This window comes from Myotis nattereri (assembly GCF_964212035.1).
Source record: "Myotis nattereri genome assembly, chromosome: 10".
NCBI lineage: Eukaryota > Metazoa > Chordata > Mammalia > Chiroptera > Vespertilionidae > Myotis > Myotis nattereri.
Genome location: NC_138085.1, coordinates 20,467,315 through 20,485,987, shown reverse-complemented (window position 1 = coordinate 20,485,987; position 18,673 = coordinate 20,467,315). Strand labels below are relative to the sequence as shown.

General features: G+C 44.4%; 2 protein-coding genes across 4 annotated transcripts in view; one reads left to right on the top strand and one right to left on the bottom strand.

Moving 5' to 3' along the window:
• The window catches only part of REV1 (REV1 DNA directed polymerase), a 98,204-nt gene extending 81,270 nt beyond the window's left edge, over positions 1–16,934 (top strand). For both annotated transcript variants that reach the window (XM_081100515.1, XM_081100516.1), the window contains exons 13-23: positions 5,090–5,310; positions 5,553–5,725; positions 11,118–11,220; positions 12,229–12,388; positions 12,591–12,793; positions 13,854–14,087; positions 14,700–14,817; positions 15,388–15,608; positions 15,706–15,844; positions 16,088–16,190; positions 16,532–16,934. In XM_081100515.1, coding sequence (XP_080956641.1) covers positions 5,090–5,310; positions 5,553–5,725; positions 11,118–11,220; positions 12,229–12,388; positions 12,591–12,793; positions 13,854–14,087; positions 14,700–14,817; positions 15,388–15,608; positions 15,706–15,844; positions 16,088–16,190; positions 16,532–16,643 — 1,787 coding nt within the window. In that variant the 3' untranslated portion in view covers positions 16,644–16,934. The remainder of the gene's footprint in view (positions 1–5,089; positions 5,311–5,552; positions 5,726–11,117; positions 11,221–12,228; positions 12,389–12,590; positions 12,794–13,853; positions 14,088–14,699; positions 14,818–15,387; positions 15,609–15,705; positions 15,845–16,087; positions 16,191–16,531) is intronic.
• A 174-nt stretch (positions 16,935–17,108) lies between these two features.
• Positions 17,109–18,673, bottom strand: part of EIF5B (eukaryotic translation initiation factor 5B) — a 64,016-nt gene continuing 62,451 nt past the window's right edge. For both annotated transcript variants that reach the window (XM_081100518.1, XM_081100519.1), the window contains exon 24: positions 17,109–18,472. In XM_081100518.1, coding sequence (XP_080956644.1) covers positions 18,365–18,472 — 108 coding nt within the window. In that variant the 3' untranslated portion in view covers positions 17,109–18,364. The remainder of the gene's footprint in view (positions 18,473–18,673) is intronic.

Sequence of the window (18,673 nt, the reverse complement as noted above, 5' to 3'; positions counted from 1 at the left end):
ATTCTTTAAGAAGAGGAGGAAGAAGAAAAAGGTAAAGATAAAAATTATGAACAACAAATACATATCAACAAGTGAATCTAAAAATCAAGTGAATAAAAAATCTGGTGAACAGAATAAACTGGTGAATAGAATAGAGTCAGGGCCATAGAAAGGGAGTGGACTGACACTTCTCCGGGGGAAGGGAGTGTGGGGAGTGTGGGAAAAGACGACAAAAATCGTACACCTATGGACGAGGACAATGTGGGGGGCAAGGGCAGAGGGTGGGGTGGGAACCAGGTGGAGGAGAGCTATGGGGGGAAAAAGAGGAACAACTAATAATCTGAACAATAAAGATTTTTTTTTTTTTTTAAAAAGTAAAAATGGATTTGATGATATTTGTAGATGTGTATTGCTTAAGTCTAATAAAAGTATATCTGAACTAAGAAATTTCTGTTAGAGGCCACAAAGTATTAAATCACCCAAATGCCATTTTATGATGGGTTAATTTTAAAGCTTCTTGATCCCATATTAAACAACTTAAAAGATTGTATTTAATGTCAGAAATGTGAAATATGACATTTTGATGTTTCATTTGATGTTAAATTTGAATAATCATATAAAATCTAGCTGGCAAATTACAGGCAGGTCCATGAATGATGTTATGTGGTTCAGTGGCATTTTGTTTATGATGTTGAGGAGAAAAGAAATCGATTCCCAGGGGAGCTGGCACGGTCTCCCTTCCCCATTCTCTGTGGGTTTTCTCCAGGTCCCTCCTGCACCTTAAAGATGTCATGTGAGGGGAATCAGGTGTCTCAATTGTCCCTGGTCTGAATGAGAGTGGGGTGGCCTTGCAATGCAAGAGCATCCTGTCCAGGGGGGTCCACCTGGTGCTCTGAGCTGCTGGCTGGGCTCTGGCCACCACTGGACTTGAACCAGTGGGTTGGAAAATAATGACCTTGCTTGTTTTTATTACTCTTTCTTAAATGTATGTAGAACTCACATTTATTTCAATACTTAATAATTTTGAGGAGACACATTTCTGTCCATAACACCATTGTGAAATGAATTATTTTTGTAGGGTTTATTTAGTTGTTTGCTGTTGGTGTTTTTACAGAGAATCCTAGTTCCTTGACCCAGCAATCGTACCTTTCACCTTCATTGGCTTCCTGGCCGGAGGGACATTTCTTTATTTCTTGAAGGGCAAGCGTGAGGTTCTTGGGCACAGCCTCGAATTTCCTCATGGAGGTCTCAACAACAGAGGCTGCAAGGCTGGCTGCCTCTGCCAAGCGCCTTCTCGTGCGCATCGTCTCCTTCAGAAACTGCTTGTATCCTCCCAGAATTGTGGGGTTCATGTGTTTAAACTGTTGACTTTTATAAAATCTCCAAATTCTGCATTTAGAACATTTCAGGTATGCAAAATGCCAGCCTCCTGTTCCCTGTCCTGCAGATGGCTCTGTGACCCACAGTCCCCAGGTGTGCTCTATAGAGTACAAGATGCTACTTTAAAAAAGGGTTCATGCAGCGTGGGGACCTTCGCAGGGAAGGGCCCACACAGTCAAGATTCTGAGAATTCTTACAATAAAAACACCTGTTTATGTTTGTTAAAAACTGGTAATCTCCCAAAAATACTTGAAGATGGATATGTAATACCTATTGACATCTTGCGGAACATGCTTTGAGGAAATTATGCTCTCTGACCAATAACCAGAAGAAATTCAGTGTTTACAAACCTCACTCCTTGTTTTCCACAAGCTTTCTTTGGCCCTAAATTTTTAGCACATGGTGTTGTTACTTGCACAATAATACACAGTTATGGTAGCTACATGAGAAGGAAAAACACACTAGTTACGTTTACTTTAGGGAACTCCACAGATTAATGATTATATGTTAGGCTCAGAAATACATTAGTCCGTGAGATCTGTTTATCTATTGAAAGACAGGACTGTCACCAAGAACTATGTAAATGCAATAGGTGTTTCTGTGTGTTCTTCAGATCTTTGCAGAACTTTTTATCTTGTGCATGTGCCCAATTTAAGGGCCCTCTCTACCTGTTCAGCCGACTCTGGGCTGTGCACTTAGTTCCCACCTCTATTCTCAGAGAAATGCATGAACATGTAGCTGTGCAGAAAGGTCCATGCTGTCCTGATACGGTAGCCAAAGGGAACTAGCAACACGCGGTAAAGTGAAGTGAAACTGAAAGTCAGCTCCTCGGGTGAACTAGCCACATGGGCAAGTGCCTCTTGGGTTGAACAGCGCACGTACAGAACGTGTGCAGTGTCACAGACACTTCTGTTGGACAGCGCTCACTTAGGTGGTGAAACTTTATTCTCGAAACTTCTCTCGTGTGGCTCTGTTGGGCTGTCACTGTCTGATGGCGAGGAGGAGACGGTGGTGGCCTTTTCTAATCTAAAGTAATGGTTCCATTCAAGGCAGGTACCAAGGCCTGGTCCCAGTGGCTTGACCAGGAGCTCCCACATCTGATTTTCTTCTCTCCTGAGACTCCGAGACTTGGTTCTAAGTTAGCATATTGTTCTTCACTTTTTCCTTTCTAGGTGGCTGTCTTCAGTGTGAGTCTTATGACTCTGTTACTTTCTCCTTAGCCACACCTCCTTTCATTATAAACACTTATATGATACAGTCAGTTAAACTAGCCACCCTCTCGGGTTTTGGTGCTGATTCCAAGCTTAACTTTTCCGCCCCACTGCAGGTGATAGGGGTTAGAGGTCGACCCACCCCCTTGCCTCCCTCCCACACTGGACTTCAGGCCACTCTCCTTGCAGTAGGTGAGCATGCAATAGAGAGGATCTTTTCTGCTTTCCTACAGGACAGTTCTGTTAGATTCAGTTGATTGTGGCTAATTTGATAGTTTAATATAATAGCCTTTCTTTTGTACCTATTAGCGAATAATAATTCTGTTTGGTATACTCAAGATACTCTCAAAAACTATAGGTTTCCTATTCCTCCCTTCCCCGACACACAGCACACACACTTTAATGTCATCTCTTACTGACTTTGCAAGTCACGGAGAACAGATTGGCTCCCAGATCTGTAAGGGAAAGAGCATGGTTACGTTTTGAGAGTGGAGAGCAGGGCAGTGATGAGAAGGAAAAAACTGAGACAAAAAGCCTTCTCTGAGCCTGAATAGGAAAGTGTCTGTCTGACGGGTCTCTGTCTTTGGCCAATCTAGTATATGAGAATACTCAAGCGTTTCACCTGGAACTTCACCTTTTCTGAACGGTGTTCCCCTGGAAGATTTGTTGTAATTGTTAACTCAGACTCTGGTACTCTCACTTTTTCTCTATTCTGACGTGAACTTCAAAATGGGAGGCAGCACCCTCAACATCTTTTAGCTTCTGTTAGGGAATCAGTTCTGGTTGAATCTCGTCTAGCCCCTTCCATGGCCATAGGTCTCTTGTGAGGGTGACGGCCTCCCACCCCGTGTCGTGCATTACTGCTTCAGAGGCTCTCCTGGCACCAGGTGGACTAGGCTGGGTGTTCCTTCCACTGAAGCCACTCCGAGGGGCCCGAGTGACGGTGACGGGCTAAGGTCACATTGCACTCTGGCGTCTCTGATAAGATCCTGCAGAAGACCAGGAATGCAGTCTCCTCATTGATGAAAAAATACTGATTTGGTGGTTTGGAGGTCATTTTAATAAGACTTTTAGTTCCCTTTGGTTACTCTCAAATATCTTTCTTAAATATGTATTCCTTTGTTAAACTTTCAGGCAAATTGAAAGCAACAGATCCCATCAGCTTCCTATGGGTGAAGGTCCCCCTTGCATTTTGGACAGGGTGACATAGGGACTAGTGCATGCTGGCCATCTGTAGAAAGGTAGTACCTTTCCTGGGAGGTAATCTTTGTTTATAAAAGAAATCTGTCTGTCCCCCCCCTCCCCCCCCGCCCTCTCTGCCTCTCGGTTTCTTAGGGACCTTCATCCCTAGGTCACTGGTACCCCTTGTCCAGGTTTGGGCCTGTGTTGTAAGTTCTTGTTCTACTGCCCATTTAAAGAAAATGTGGTTGGAACTGTATTGTAAACTTTCTTTGTTAATTCTGACCTGAGGATATTTTTCCATTGATTTTTAGAGAGAGTGGAAGGGAGAGAGACATTGGTAAGAGAGAGACACATCGATTGGTTGCCTCCGCACATGCCTCAACCAGGGCCAGGGATTGAGCATGTCTGTCAATCCTACTATAGCTAAATTAGTTGATTCTGTGAATAAGGTAGAAATTTTGAGTATTACTGAGTAATAAGTAAAAATAGTATTCTTTTGAGACCTTACCTCTACATATTTGAGAAATTCTGGCTCACCTATATGTGTATCCCAAATTGAGAACAAGATTCTAGAAATGACTCTACTAGCATGATTTACACAGAAAAATTCTTTAACCTATGAGATGCTTTGATTATGTCACCTAAAAATAAACTGATGAACAAAACAGGTCCAGAGGTATGGCTGCATGAATAAGAATAACAGATCTCAGTGGGAGAAGTGGGAAGAATGGAAGAATGTATGTACATAACCTATGGACACAGACAATAGTGTGGAGAAGGCCTTGGGTGGGCCAGGGGGTGGGAGGTGTGGGGCAAAAAGGGAGAAAATGGGAGACACCTGTAATGCTGTCAACAATTTTACAAAAAGGAGCCCTAGCCAGCGTTGCCAAGTGGTTAGAGTATTGGCCCGCAGACTGAAGGGTCGCAGGTTCGATTCCGGTCAAGAGCACATACCTCGGTTGTGGGATTAATCTCCAACCCCAGTCGAGGCACTAGGGAGGCAACCAATCGATGTGTCCCTCTCACATTGATGTTTCTCTCTCTGTCTCTTCACCCTCCCTTCTACTCTCTCTAAAAAAATCGATGGGAAACATATCCTCGGGTAAGGATTAACAAAACAAAACCAAAAAAGAAAGATTGATGATAAACAATGTCAATAAACAAAGGATCAATTCTTTTAAAAAATTTTAAGGGAGATTATTTTAAATTAATATAATATTTAAATTGTTAAATTAATGTAATAATTAAAAATTAATTTCAATATGAAATTTTCATTCAAATTCATTGTTTTTCTTAGTTTATGTGTATAACTAAACTCAATATGGGCTCTTTCCTAGGAGTAGGACGGTCCATGGAGGCCAAACTGGCATCTTTGGGAATTAAGACTTGTGGAGACCTGCAGTACATGACCATGGCAAGACTCCAGAGGGAATTTGGTCCCAAGACAGGGCAGATGCTGTACAGGTTCTGCCGAGGTTTGGATGACAGACCAGTTCGAACCGAAAAGGAAAGAAAATCGATTTCAGCTGAGATCAACTATGGAATAAGGTTTACCCAGGTACTGATCACTTCATGGGTTTACCTTAGGCTGTCCTTTATGTTTTCACATTGTCTTATCTTGTAACTAGACCAGACTTGGTGCTTGACATTAAGTCTTCAAATATTTGCTATCCCTAGAGCTTGTAGAATCTTTTTAAACAAATGCTTAGCAAAATAGTCAATAATGTGTATGCATAATGTTGGAATTGTTAGGTCTATAGGAAAATAATGTGGGAGTTTTCTGTGTATGCCTTTCCATAGCCCAAAGAAGCAGAAGCTTTCCTTCTGAGTCTTTCAGAGGAAATTCAAAGACGGCTTGAAGCTGCTGGCATGAAGGGTAAACGCCTGACTCTCAAAATAATGGTACGGAAGCCGGGGGCCCCTGTAGAAACTGCAAAATTTGGAGGCCATGGAATTTGTGATCACATCGCCAGGTAAGCTTATCTTAAAAAGGATGTTGGGTGTTAATATTTCAGTTCAGGTTATTATCTATACTAATAAAAGGGTAATATGCTAATTAAACTGGATAGACCTGGCAGCACCACCCAGGGTCCCGGGTGCCTGTGGCTGGCCTGGACGAAGCCAGCCTGGGTCCCGGGTGCCGGCGGCCAGCCAGAGGGAGGGAAGCCCAGGTCCTGATTGCCTGTGGCCGGCCGGAGGATGGAAAACTAGGTCCCGGGTGTGGGGGCTGAGGCAGAGGCGGTTAGGGGCGATCAGGCAGGCAGGCAAGCGATTAGGAGCCAGCAGTCCCGATTGAGAGAGAGAGAGATGTCCGGCAGTCAGACATCCCCCAAGGGTTCTGGATTGCGAGAGGGTGCAGGTTGGGCTGAGGGACCCGACCCACCCCGCCCATGCACGGATTTCGTGCACCAGGCCTCTAGTATTTAATAAAAACCAAGGAAAAGTATGAATAGAGATCTGTAAACTCCGATGGTATGTGATACTCTGTAGAGGCAGGCTCAGCCTGGGGCCATCTTTGAATTAAGTTGCTTTGCTCAGGGTCAGCCTGTCCACGTGTTCCTGACCTTTGATGGCCTATCTTTGCGGTCAGGCTGTTGACTTTAGTGCAGGGACAGAAAGGACAGGAAAGGCCTAACACCTGTACCCACAGATGGTTGTGGACTTGGGGAGAGGGGCCTGTTGGGAAATTTCAATATAGTCATTCAATAAATGAGTTGAATGAGACGTTTCCTCATTGAGAGAGGTCTCATTTCTGTTCATGAAAAGATTAATCCTTGTAGTCTCTGAAAACTGGTAGAACGCATTTTAAAATGCATTTTTTTAATGCAGGAGCCACAAATATAAAACTTCAGTTAAGAGCTGAGACTAGTATGAAAATATTTAGTTTTTTGCACATCACTTTATGCCACTCTGCACACTGTTTTATATCTGCTGGGCAACCACAGCTTTAAGACTTTGGTTCCTGAAAGCCACATATATGTAAAGAAAGAGTTCATGCCAAACATGATTACAGTCACATTTTTTATAGAGATGCTGCTGAGGGGGACAAGAGGATGCTGTCAGCCACAGAAAACTTCCAGCTTTATCATGAAGGCCTTTGTTTACCAGGAAAATGGGTTACAAATTACCCATTGAACAGCATAATTTATAAAATACATTTTTATGCAATCGGTAATTTTGAATTCTGTTTACCTATTTTAATGAACCTTTAATTACCTATTTCAAATGGTAATGTGTTATTCTATATAATAAAAGGGTAATATGCAAATAGACCAAATGGCAGAACAACTGAACAACCAATCAAAGTGTAATATGCTGATATGCTAAGGCTGCTCAACTGCTTGTTATGACGCGCACTGAACACCAGGGAGCAGACAGTCAACTGGTCGACCAGTCACTATGACGTGCACTGACCACCAGGGGGCAGATGCTCTGACCAGTAGGTTAGCTTGATGCTGGGGTCCGGCTGATCGGGACTGAGTGAGTTGGGCCAGACATGCCCTGGAGCCCTCCTGTGGTCCCTCCCTAGCCTGATCATGCACTGGTGGGGTCCCTCAGCCTGGCCTGCACCCTCCTGCAATCCAGGACCCCTTGGAAGATGTCGGAGAGTCGGTTTCAACCTGATCCTGCACACCACTCCCCTTGGGAGGGTGCCAGATGCAGACTGATTGGGTGCGAGCCTGTGGCAGGCACAGTGGGGCCGGGATGAGCGGGAGCAGCAGGTAGGAGCTGCAGGTGGCATTGGACTGCGGGTTTCAGCTCGATCTCTGCAGGCCACCCAGAGGGTCCCCACCCATGCACGATTTCATGCACCTGGCCTCTGGTTATTTCTATAATAAGTTGGTTATTAGGACTCTACTCTGGATATAATTTTTTTTTAACATAGTTTCTATAGGAAAATCAGATCCAGTTTATAATAATACATTTTCTGGGAATGTAACCTGGAGCTTTATTTTTTCAAGATACATGGAAAGGAACATCCAAAACTGAAATAATCCTTTGGAAGGGGAACTGGTAGCAATTCGTAACTTAGCATTGTATGTTGTGGTATATTCAGCAGTGCTTAGGGGCTCCCTCTGTCTAGTCTTATTAAGAAAATCAGCCTGCTGATCATTCTCTTTGGAAAAAACCAGATTCTCCAGAAACCTAATTACAACATTTAAAAAACTGAAATTGATATTTTATTCCCCCTGACTCAGGATAATTATTTGGCTTTTTTATAAGCACGTGTCTATTTGCTGCTGTTGGTATTTGTTTCTTTTTTTGTCCTGAACTTTTTTTAATATATTTTATTGGTTTTTTACAGAGAGGACGGGAGAGGGATAGAGAGTTAGAAACATCGATGAGAGAGAAACATCAATCAGCTGCCTCCTGCACACTCCCTACTGGATATGTGCCCGCAACCAAGGTACATGCCCTTGACTGGAATCAAACCTGGGACCTTGAGTCCGCAGGCCGATGCTCTATCCACTGAGCCAAACCGGTTAGGGCTGTCCTGAACTTTTAAGAAAAAATGTTTTATGAAAATCTTAAACATATAATACAAAAGTAGAAAGAAGAGTACAATGAACCCACATGGGCGCATCACCTGACTTCAGCCATTGCTGTGAGCTCCCCCTGCGGCATCCTCCCCTCCTCCCAATTATTTTGCAGCACATCCCAGCTGCTGTAGCCTTTCCGCCACAATATGTCCATGTTTACTGGTACCTCTAACAAGATAAGAACTCTCCGCTTAGTAAACACAGCAGTATAATACACATTTTGCTGTGCTTTAACATATTAACTTGCATGACACATGATGATGCACAAGAAGCACATAATTGATTGCAACAGTGCCATTTTATAAGCGTCACCAAGATCTAGATGAGCTGTAAGCCAGCCACTGACACCTAACATTGTGGTGGTGTCCTGACTGCATAAGAAATGCTGTAGTGGGGGATTATGAAATACGATAATGCTGACTCTGTTCCCGCTAATTCGGGGCTTGGCAAGTTGCTTCCTGTGGGCCCAGTCAGCCTGTGCTTGTTCGTATAGGATTGGTGTGAGGGGAGAAAGACTTGTCACAATGGCTTGTGAGAAATGAAGGCTGCGAAGGGGCCTACCAGGCACCAGTGTTTACTGTCTGGCCCTTTACAGAAAAGTTTGTGGATTCCCGTTGTAGTCTGACTAAAGTGCTGTTCAGTTGAGTGAATTAAGAACTGGTCTCCACATTCCATGATTCTGTAATTTCTTGTACTTGGCCTTGACCACAGTCTTGAGGCTTCCAGACTCTGACACTAGATGAAACTAATAGAAACGACAGATGTCGCTGGCCTGTGAGAGCTACATGGAGTCTGAGACCTGGCTTGACTTTGGCTTAGGAAAGGTTTTCCTACCGCTTTTCCTTCTGGGGAAAGAATCCTTCCCCTTGGAGTTCTTTTGTGTATGTGGGTTATTTGAAGTTTGTACATCTGTACTTTATCCAAGGAGTACGCCTGATTGAAAAGGTGCCGCCTGCGGTGCTTCCCGTGCTGTGCCCTCCAGCTCCGCTGTTGTTTCTGCTCTTCAGCGGTTTCTCCTGGTGTTTACCTCCGTGCTTTAGGGACACACTTCAGCTATTTCTAGCTGCTTTCAGTTTTGTAAAATGTTGACTGACTTTCTACTGCAGATGAGGATTTATTCTCTTCTCTCTTCCATTGTCAGTGACTATTTTCCCCGTATGCTTGTTTCTTTGCCCCATAAAGTCATCGGTTTTTGGTCAGTCACGGTCTAGTGTTAACTTGTTACAGCCACGTGCATACTGTACAGTGATCCACACATTTCCTCTCCTGGTGAACAGGGTTTTCTCGATTTACTGAGTATCTTGTTGGCTTTTTTGGGGAAGTGACCAGAGGTTGTTCCCAAACCCCTTCCAGTGTGTCTCAGTACATCAGCAATCTGTTGGTTTGACCTTTTTTTCTGGGAGACCTGTCTCTTGGGGTCCCCCAGCCTGCTACTCCTGGCTGATTGGTTCATCTCAAGACCCCCTGCCAAGCCTGCACTGTGTGCATCCGTTTCCTCCTCCTCCATCTCACTGAGGAAGAGTGCGTGGCAGGATGCCTTTTTGAACCTGTCTGGCGTTTTGCTGGCTTAAAGGCTATAAATATAACTTGGAGTTAGAAGTCACTGTTCCAGTTTGTCAGGATTCCTACTGAGAATTCCAGCCCTTCCCTTCCTGAGCTCTCAGGACCTCTGGCTCAGGCTCTGGAGTTTTATTGTCTGCTCTGTCTCCTTGTGCCAGGGAGTTTGTCAGCATTAAATTTTTTGTTTCTAGTAACATTTTAAATTTCCGAGTGTTTTGTTTTGTTCTTTGGACATGTAAATATTCTTAGTGTTTCACATTGCAGCATTGTCTCTGATCTCTTAAACACTCATCCAGTCCCAGGGTGAGTGTTTCTCCACGTTCCTTTATTCCTGTCCTGGCTGCTGTTACAGGAGGTTTTCTCCCACCTGGGAACTGCGACGATGCTGTTTGGTCCTCTGGACTCAGTGGGTCGCCTAGAGCTGTGGGCTGCACCACAGCTGAGTGTTTGGAGGGGCCTTGCTGTGGGGTTGCCACAGCCATTGGTAGTGTCTGTGATCTTTTCTGTTAGCTTACAGGTTCACCAGAATGGAGTCCTCCAGCTCGCACCCGGTTCCTCCATAGCAAGGGGGTGTGGTCTGGACGGGGAAGGGGGATCTTTTGAGGGAGGTGCCTCCTCCCTTAGCTGTGAGTGGCAGGCTCCTCCTAGGTGGTGAAAGGAGGGGGGCTCTCTCATGTACATGCCACCTGTCCCCTTTGTCATGGCTGTCCACACGTTTCTGTGTACAGAGCTGAGGGACAGTAGGATTGTAATGAGCTTATATCCACTTGTTGAGATTATTCAATGACCTTACCTCAGACTAACAAAACTAGAGTCAGGAACCAAAATACAAGGATTCTCCTTTGCCTTCTTAACATTAACCATTCCGCTGCAACTTTCTTGGAACCTAAAACTTGTCTTGGTATCTAAAAAGCATTGTACTTAACATCCATGCTTTGGTTGCAACACAATATGCTTATATTTGTTTATTAACTAGAGTACTTTTTTTTTTTAAGTTCCAACTTACTTTTAGTTGGCCAGTTCTTTATTTTTTTCTTAAAATCCCAATATCCTATATGAATTTTCTTTTGCCTTTGCTGCCAATGTAATTAATTCATTTGGCTTCCTTGAGGGAAAACGCTCTCATTGGTTCATACTTACGTGAACTTTTTGTGGCTTCCTTAACACCTTCCTTGTAACTCTGTAAGCAGTGCCCTGGAGCAGAGATACCCGTGGGCGCAGGGAGCAGCTCTGGCCCTGTAAAAAGTTACTTCTGTCCTTACAGGACCGTGACTCTCGACCAGGCAACAGACAGTGCAAAAGAAATTGGAAAGGCCACACTGAACATGTTCCACACATTGAAGCTAAACATATCGGACATGAGAGGGGTGAGTACACAGCATTTAAAAGGCTTTCTGTAACATGGTTTTCACTGGAGGCCTGATCTGAACATGGCCATGGCGGATGTGGGGTTTGTTTGCAGGTTTCAGCTCCTTTGATAGAAACTGAAAAACTCAACTCTGACCTGACCCGATCTCCTTTTTCAGAGAAAACCAAATTTGTTCTGAAATCTGTTTTCTGCCTAGGATAACTTGATATCTTCAGTTTTTATAGCACTTTCTTTAACTAACCAAGGACTCATTTTACATGCATTATCTTGCTTCCTATTCTTGTTTCTCTAGAAATAGATGGGACTGGGAGGAGTGTGAATCTGCAGTTCTTGTATTTATCGGGTGCTTTTTAATCAGAAATGTATGTCTGATGAGGGTGACTAGAAGAGGGCATCAGAAATGTGAAAACCTAGTTTCCTTAAAGATGAACCTTGGCTGGGCCCGGTGTGCGCGCACGCGTGCGCACAGGGTAGTTACTGGCTGCTGTGGGCGTTGTGGAAGGACTGGGGTGCTGCAGCAGCAGCCGTGACTCAACTTCTCCCGGCTCTGCTGTGCTGATTCTGTGCTGGTGCAGGGTGCTTGTTTGTACAGATGCCTGAAGGGTACCCGCTGCCCATCCACTCCCAAACCCATTTTTTAATATTTTTTATTTTATATGAAGTTTGCAGGTAGACTATCTGCTTTTCAAAATTTTTTAGAATCTTATTTTAAAAACTTGGCTGGCAAGAACTTTGGTGAGATACAGCAGCTCCCTCTTTGGCTGTTCTGTGTGAAGAGGGTGCTGTATATGGGTAGAAGTGGGTACTGAAGGTGGAGGGACTGTCTGCTCACCAGGTAGTATAGAAGCCATTTCTGTAAAAATGATGTAGAAGGCTGATTAAATACTTTAACGTTATATTCTAGTAACAGGAGAAGATGTAAAAAGAGGATCGGCTGAGAATTTTGCTCAGTTGACTTCATGTTTCACTTCAGTTTTCCTAAAAACATACTTTCTTCTGATTCTAGGTTGGGATTCAAGTGAACCAGTTGGTTCCTGCTCATCCGAGACTTCACACCTGTCCCAGGCATGTGCCAGCTCAGCCAGATCCCGGTGGCTCCCACTCTGTCCTGGACCTCCTCCAAGTTCAGAAAGCAAAGACATCCTCAGAAGAAGAGCACCAGGAAGGTGGGTGGTGGGTTGGTTCTGCCTGGGGCCGCTGTGTCCTTAGGAGAGCCGTTCATTGTAAATGTTGTCTGGCAGGGCTGTGTGTGGCCCTTCAGACACAGGCTGGCATCAGGATGAGCATATTGAAGTCTGTGGAGCAGAATGCCGCCCATGTGCCCAGATGAGCTGAAGAGGCTAGTGTATGTATTTTCTGTACTTTCAGTATTCCTGGCTGCCATGGATCTGGAAATCTCATCTGCCTCTAGAACTTGCACGTTCCTGCCATCTCTCTCTACACATCTGGCATCTGCTGTCAGCCCTGTTACGAGCAAAGCCGAGCCTTCGGGGAAATGGAATGGTCTACATTCTGCCATCAGCTTAAAATCAAAACTGAACCTGAGTATAGAGGTCCCATCACCTTCCCAGGTATATTTCTATAATTATGATAAAAATGCAAAAGTAGTTTTACAGTAGGAACGACGTGTTTAATTTCCTTGCCAGTGTAGTCAAGAGAGAGAGAAAAGGTGACTCCTTAGGGCCACTGTATACCTGAATTCCAAATGCCACATGATCAGTGTGAGTGAAAGATTGGTGCTTCTGCAGATCTGCAGCCCTTGCAAGTTGTAAAGTGTTGGATGAGAGCCAGTTCCTTAACTGCCTTTGTGACAGTGTCCACCACAGGCACTTCCTGAGCGAGCACCAGCACTGGCGGTCACTAGAAGCCTGTGACAGCAGGTGCACAGTCCACTGGGAGGGGTGACTTTCCTGACCTCGCTGCTCACTGAGCTGGTGTGCGCTGTTGGTGTGGCGTGCTGCTGCAGGCCCGATGGGAAAGTAGATTTCTCTGCAGCACTAGGTGGCAGAGGCTGAGAACATTTGCCGCTGGCTGTAAGCTAGGGAAAGGGCAGGTATGGGCCTGAGTTTTCAGAAAGTTGCTCCCAGCAAGATCAGATCGGCCTGCCCAGCTCATGAGCTTCGTGCTTCCTAAGGGATGTATGCGGTGGGTGGAGGGAGGAAGGACCTGGCCAAGGGAACAGGGATGCTAGTATGTGGGCTAGAGCAGTTAGCTTTTTTCTAGTTGTCTGCTCTCGGCCTAAAATTATTTGTGCTTGGGGGCATGTAGTTTCCTGTCTGAAAGGCCAACTTCTGGCCTTAAAAATTTGACATATTTGCCTTAGGCAGTGTCCCGTGCCCAAGGGTGGGGTCAGATTTGAGCTTAACAGAGGCTCTTCCTGTGTGGCCTGATCCTGTGGGATCGGCCAGTTGTGTAGTCTCATCTCCAGTGTGTACATAGGTCACCTTTAGAACCACACATTTCTACTCAGCCTTTGGAGGCAGGAGCTTGGGGGGGCTTTCCTGGCCTGGTTTCTGCACCTCACCTTATCTTCATTATCCAAGATGTTAAAGTTGAGGTGGAAGTGAAGTATGATCTCTCCAAACACATCATCTCTGAGTGTGGTGCAACCTTGCACCCTGTATTTTACAGCTCGATCAGTCTGTTTTAGAAGCACTCCCGCCTGATCTCCGGGAACAAGTAGAGCAAGTGTGTGCTGTTCAGCAAGGGGAGCAGCATGGTGACAAAAAGAATGAACCAGTAAATGGCTGTAATACAGGAATCGTGCCACAACCAGTGGGGACAGTTTTATTACAAATACCAGAACCTCAAGCATCGAACAGCGACATGGGAATCAACCTAATAGCCCTTCCAGCATTCTCACAGGTAAGTTAAATATAGGGTCTTCTGCCAGTTTAAATGGCCCCACCCCCCTGCTCCAGCTCAGGGCATGTCTTATTTCCTTTGCACCTCAAACTCTCATTAGTCTACACCACATCCATGGTGGGGCGGGGGGAAAGGGGATCGACTCGTCTCATCATCTGTAGGACAGACGGACAGCAGCCTCTCTTGAAGCAACTGAGGGCTGAGAAGAGGGACGCTAGCACATGAATGTTCACAGCTTCTACCCAGAACATCCTGTTCCCGTTTCACCAGCCAGAGACTACTGATGGGCTGTACTTGAGAAACAGGGTGGAGAACTTAACTCGGGGACAGTGACACAGTCCAAGTCTGATGTCTCAGAAAACATTACATACGAGCTGAGCCTGTGCTTGCCCTGGTGACTTTTTTTTAAAGTTCACTTCATACTCAGAATTGTATTCCTTAGTCTCATCCTAAAACCCCATGAGGATTTAATGAGCCTTAATATTGAGGACCTGTTCTGAATTCATATAGGTCAGAAAAGTATGATTTGAAAATAATCGATTTTGTGAAAAGTATAAGGCAGTGCCGTGTGGAATCAACTTGTTTGACTTTGACCCTTTTCCTTCCCACGAGGTGGACCCCGAGGTGTTTGCTGCCCTTCCCGCTGAGCTTCAGAAGGAGCTGAAAGCAGCTTATGGGCAGAGGCAGAGGCCGGGGGAGAGCGCGCACCCGCAGGCAGCCAGCGCCGCAGGTGAGCCTGGGGAGTGGCCTCCAGCAAGGAGCGTGCGAGAAGCCAACCATTGTGTGTCATGGCCAGAGTCCCAGCTCTTAGTCATGTTGAGAGGAACAGAACAAGTAGACAATATAGTAAGTGATATAGTCCTAGTTAGATTGGTGTCTGTAACTTCTTGACTTATAAACACCATTCTTGACTTTTTTAAGCCTTTAAAAAAACAATGATGCCTAAATAGGTATTTCCAGAAATCTTTTTGCATAATTGCCAAGGCCATTGTCCTTTGAAAGGGACACATAAAGGGATATAGGTTAAAAACAGACTAGTGCTGATGAGCCGCTTATTTGTTTCACCTATTTCTGTTTCACCGGCTGAGTTTTCATCGCATCCTGTGAAGTTATCAGTAAGCAGTGGTCCAACGGAGACGGGGAAGCGCCTGCACCTCTCTGCCCTCCTCATTAATGCCTCCCAGTCTCAGCTAGAAGCCTTGCTGGGGGTGCGCGCGCGCAAGGGTTGGATTTGAGGCGGGGAGAGAATCCTTATTACTATCCAGATACCTTGTTTGAGGATCTTATGTTCATCTTTTAGTGCCAAAGAATCCGTTACTTCAGCTGAAACCAGCCTCAGTGAAAGAAAAGAAACGAAACAAGAAGAAAAATCCCATCAGTTCCCCCAAAAAGGTTCAGAGCCCTTTGAAAAACAAGCTGCTTAACAGTCCCGTAAAAGCTGCACCAGGGGCCAGCGGGAGTCCCCAGAAGTTAATCGAAGGGTTTCTGAAACACGAAGGTCCTACCCCTGGGAAACCGCTGGTCAGCTTTATGCTTCTTAAACTTTGACCTTTTACTGACTCGTAATGCACTTGATGTTGTGTAAATACAGCACTTTTATCATTTGTTTTCTTAACAGGGAGAACTCTCTGCTTCTACTTCAGGTGTGCAGCCTTCCCCATCTGGCTGTGTCAGACCCCCAGCACCCAACCTTGCCGGAGCCGTCGAGTTCAGTGACGTGAAGACACTGCTCAAGGAGTGGATCACCACCATTTCAGGTCGGCTTGGATGGGCAGAGCCGAACACTGATGTGTAATGCATGGTCTTGTGGTTTCAGAACATGACAGGCTCAACTATGTCGATGGTGCTCATTTTTCTAAATCTGATAGCCTTCAATCAGCCAAGCACCTACACTGTGGGGAAGTTCCCTCATAGCCCATTCGACTGCGTTGTTGTAAAAACGCAGTTTCCTGTCCTACGAACAGGTGGGCTGGTTCTCATTTGAGGTCTTTCCCCTCTAGATCCAATGGAAGAAGACATTCTGCAAGTTGTGAAATACTGCACTGACCTGATAGAGGAGAAGGACTTGGAGAAACTGGACCTCGTTATAAAATACATGAAAAGGTAACTAGTACTTACATCGAAGGTGGAATGGCATCACGGGCTAGTGGAAGGAGGGCAAGCTCGAGGTTTTGTAGTTCCTTGCAGTCGGTTGCCTTAACTTTGCTCTCCAGGGTTAATGAAAAAAAGGTGCCTATTATTTAGAATCGCAGAGAAAGGATTGGCTGGGTAATAAAGGCAAAATGAGATTGTTCCCCTTGGGATTTAATATAGTTTAAAACCAAGGGAAGTCCTTTGGAATGTTCGAGAGTTTGCCAAAATTGATTGATTCTTATTTTAAAATGTTAAACGGATTCTGAAGGAATCTTGAGTCTTTCCTGATGTTCCTCTTTCCCCACCTGTAGGTTGACGCAGCAGTCGGTGGAATCAGTTTGGAATATGGCATTTGACTTTATTCTTGACAATGTTCAGGTGGTTTTACAACAGACTTATGGGAGCACACTGAAAGTTACATAGTGTGAGCAGGGAGCACGGTGCTCTCGCTGCTGTGCCATAAGTGCTTGTGAGGTATCTACAAAGTGCATGGTAGTAATGCTCTGAGTTTTCATAATTTCAGATTTCTTTTTGAGCAAGTGTTTTGTACATTTCTTTTCAAAAAGTGCCAAATTTGTCAGTATTGCATGTAAATAAGTGTGTTCTTTTACTGTAGTATAGATTCTATTTACAAAATGTTTGTTTATAAAGTTTTATGGATTTTTACAGTGAAGTGTTTACAGTTGTTTAATAAAGAACTGTATGTATATTTTGTACAGGTTCCTTTTTGTGAATCCTTTAGGAACCAGACCCGGAACCGTTTGTTACACCACGGGAACAACCTGCAGCCCAGACTCGTGCTGGGCTCTGTAATTCCCGAGAGGGCCAGGCTGGGCCTGCTGCTTCCGGACAGTCACCCCTCCCCCCCACGCAGGAACACAGTTAACAGCCTGTTAAGAACATCTTTACTTCTTCCAAGTGGAGGAGTTTACATGTGGTGAATTAGAACACACAATTGAAGATTAAGTTTCTCCTGGGAAAATTATGCCCCACAGGTGTTTAGAGGTGTTTTTCTTGCCTCTATTGGCCCTTGAGGAACTTCAATAATGACGAGTGGTACAGGTTTTCAAATGTACATAAAGTATTTTTATGCTATGTTATGCCATAACACTTTAAAAATAGAGTTTACTTGGGATCATTTTCTTCAAACACCTACACTGACCTCATCCAACACTTATAAATAGGTAGTCAGACCCTTGAGATCTGTTACAGGAATTAATCTTTACCCACACTTTGCAGGAAAACCATAAGACTAGCTATAATCAGATTACTGGTATAAATGAGTCATTATGACGTCTCCATGACAATTTAGAAGCACTGAGCCCATATAGTTATCAGTTCCGTTTTCTAATCAGAAAATGTATGCATGATAGACTTTCTAGGACAAAACAGACCAAGATTATTATATAAAAACTCCTAATGTTAACATGTGCTGGTACACAAGGTTGGAGACAGTTCATAAAATAGTTCTTATCTTTAAAAGAAAAGAGCTGAAGACTCATGGGAGAGAAGCTACGCTAACATGAAGGCCTAGCAGAGCTTTCTAGTGAACGTTCTCTCTATTGGAGTTCAGAATGGTGCTGATGACAGTGGACTCATGACTAGACAAGCAGTCAATAGCAGCCAGCTACACTCTACACCATGGTTTCACACAAAGCAGATAAAGAAATACCAGAATACCTAATTTTCTATTTTAAAAAATCCAAAGAGCAGATGGGTGGGGAAAAAAATGACTGTGGGAAGGAGATGCATAAATAAAATAGTATTTCTTACATCAAAAGTCCCAAGAATCACAAAATCTGCAGAAGCTTGGTTAATCAAACACTGCAGTACTGATTTAATCAGTATAAAATCCAAAGAGCTTTAGATCTGTAATAAAAATCCAAATTTGGGGAAGGGCAAACTTTAAAACAGCAGCAGGTAGGGTGGGGAAGGAGCGGGCATGTGGACAGGCACCTTGGAGCTGTGGGACAGGTATTGACCACTGTCAAACCAGTGTAAGTTTCTTGGTTTCTCATGGAAAACATTTTATACATCTATTTTTTTCCTTCCATACTTAAGTGCATCAGTGTCCAGATACGTCCATTCCACTTTTTATCCTGTTTTTCTTGCATTTACTCTAATTCTTGCCCCATGTGGAAAAATTAGATGATTTCAAATACTTTCTTCAGCTCCACAATAAGCTGCCAGTCACTCTTCTGCATCTCGTCTCTGAACCAGTCTTTCAGGGCGTCGATGGACTGCCGGCTGATCTGCAAAGGACGAGGCACAGGCGGCATAAGAACAGAATGTAACCCACAAGTGCCCAGAGAAGCGGGCGGCCAGCCGCCCCCAGATGCTAGACCAGGTGTGGGCAAACTACGGCCCGTTTGAAATGAATAAAACTAAAAAAAAAAAAAAAGACCGTACTCTTTTATGTAATGATGTTTGCTTTGAATTTATATTAGTTCACA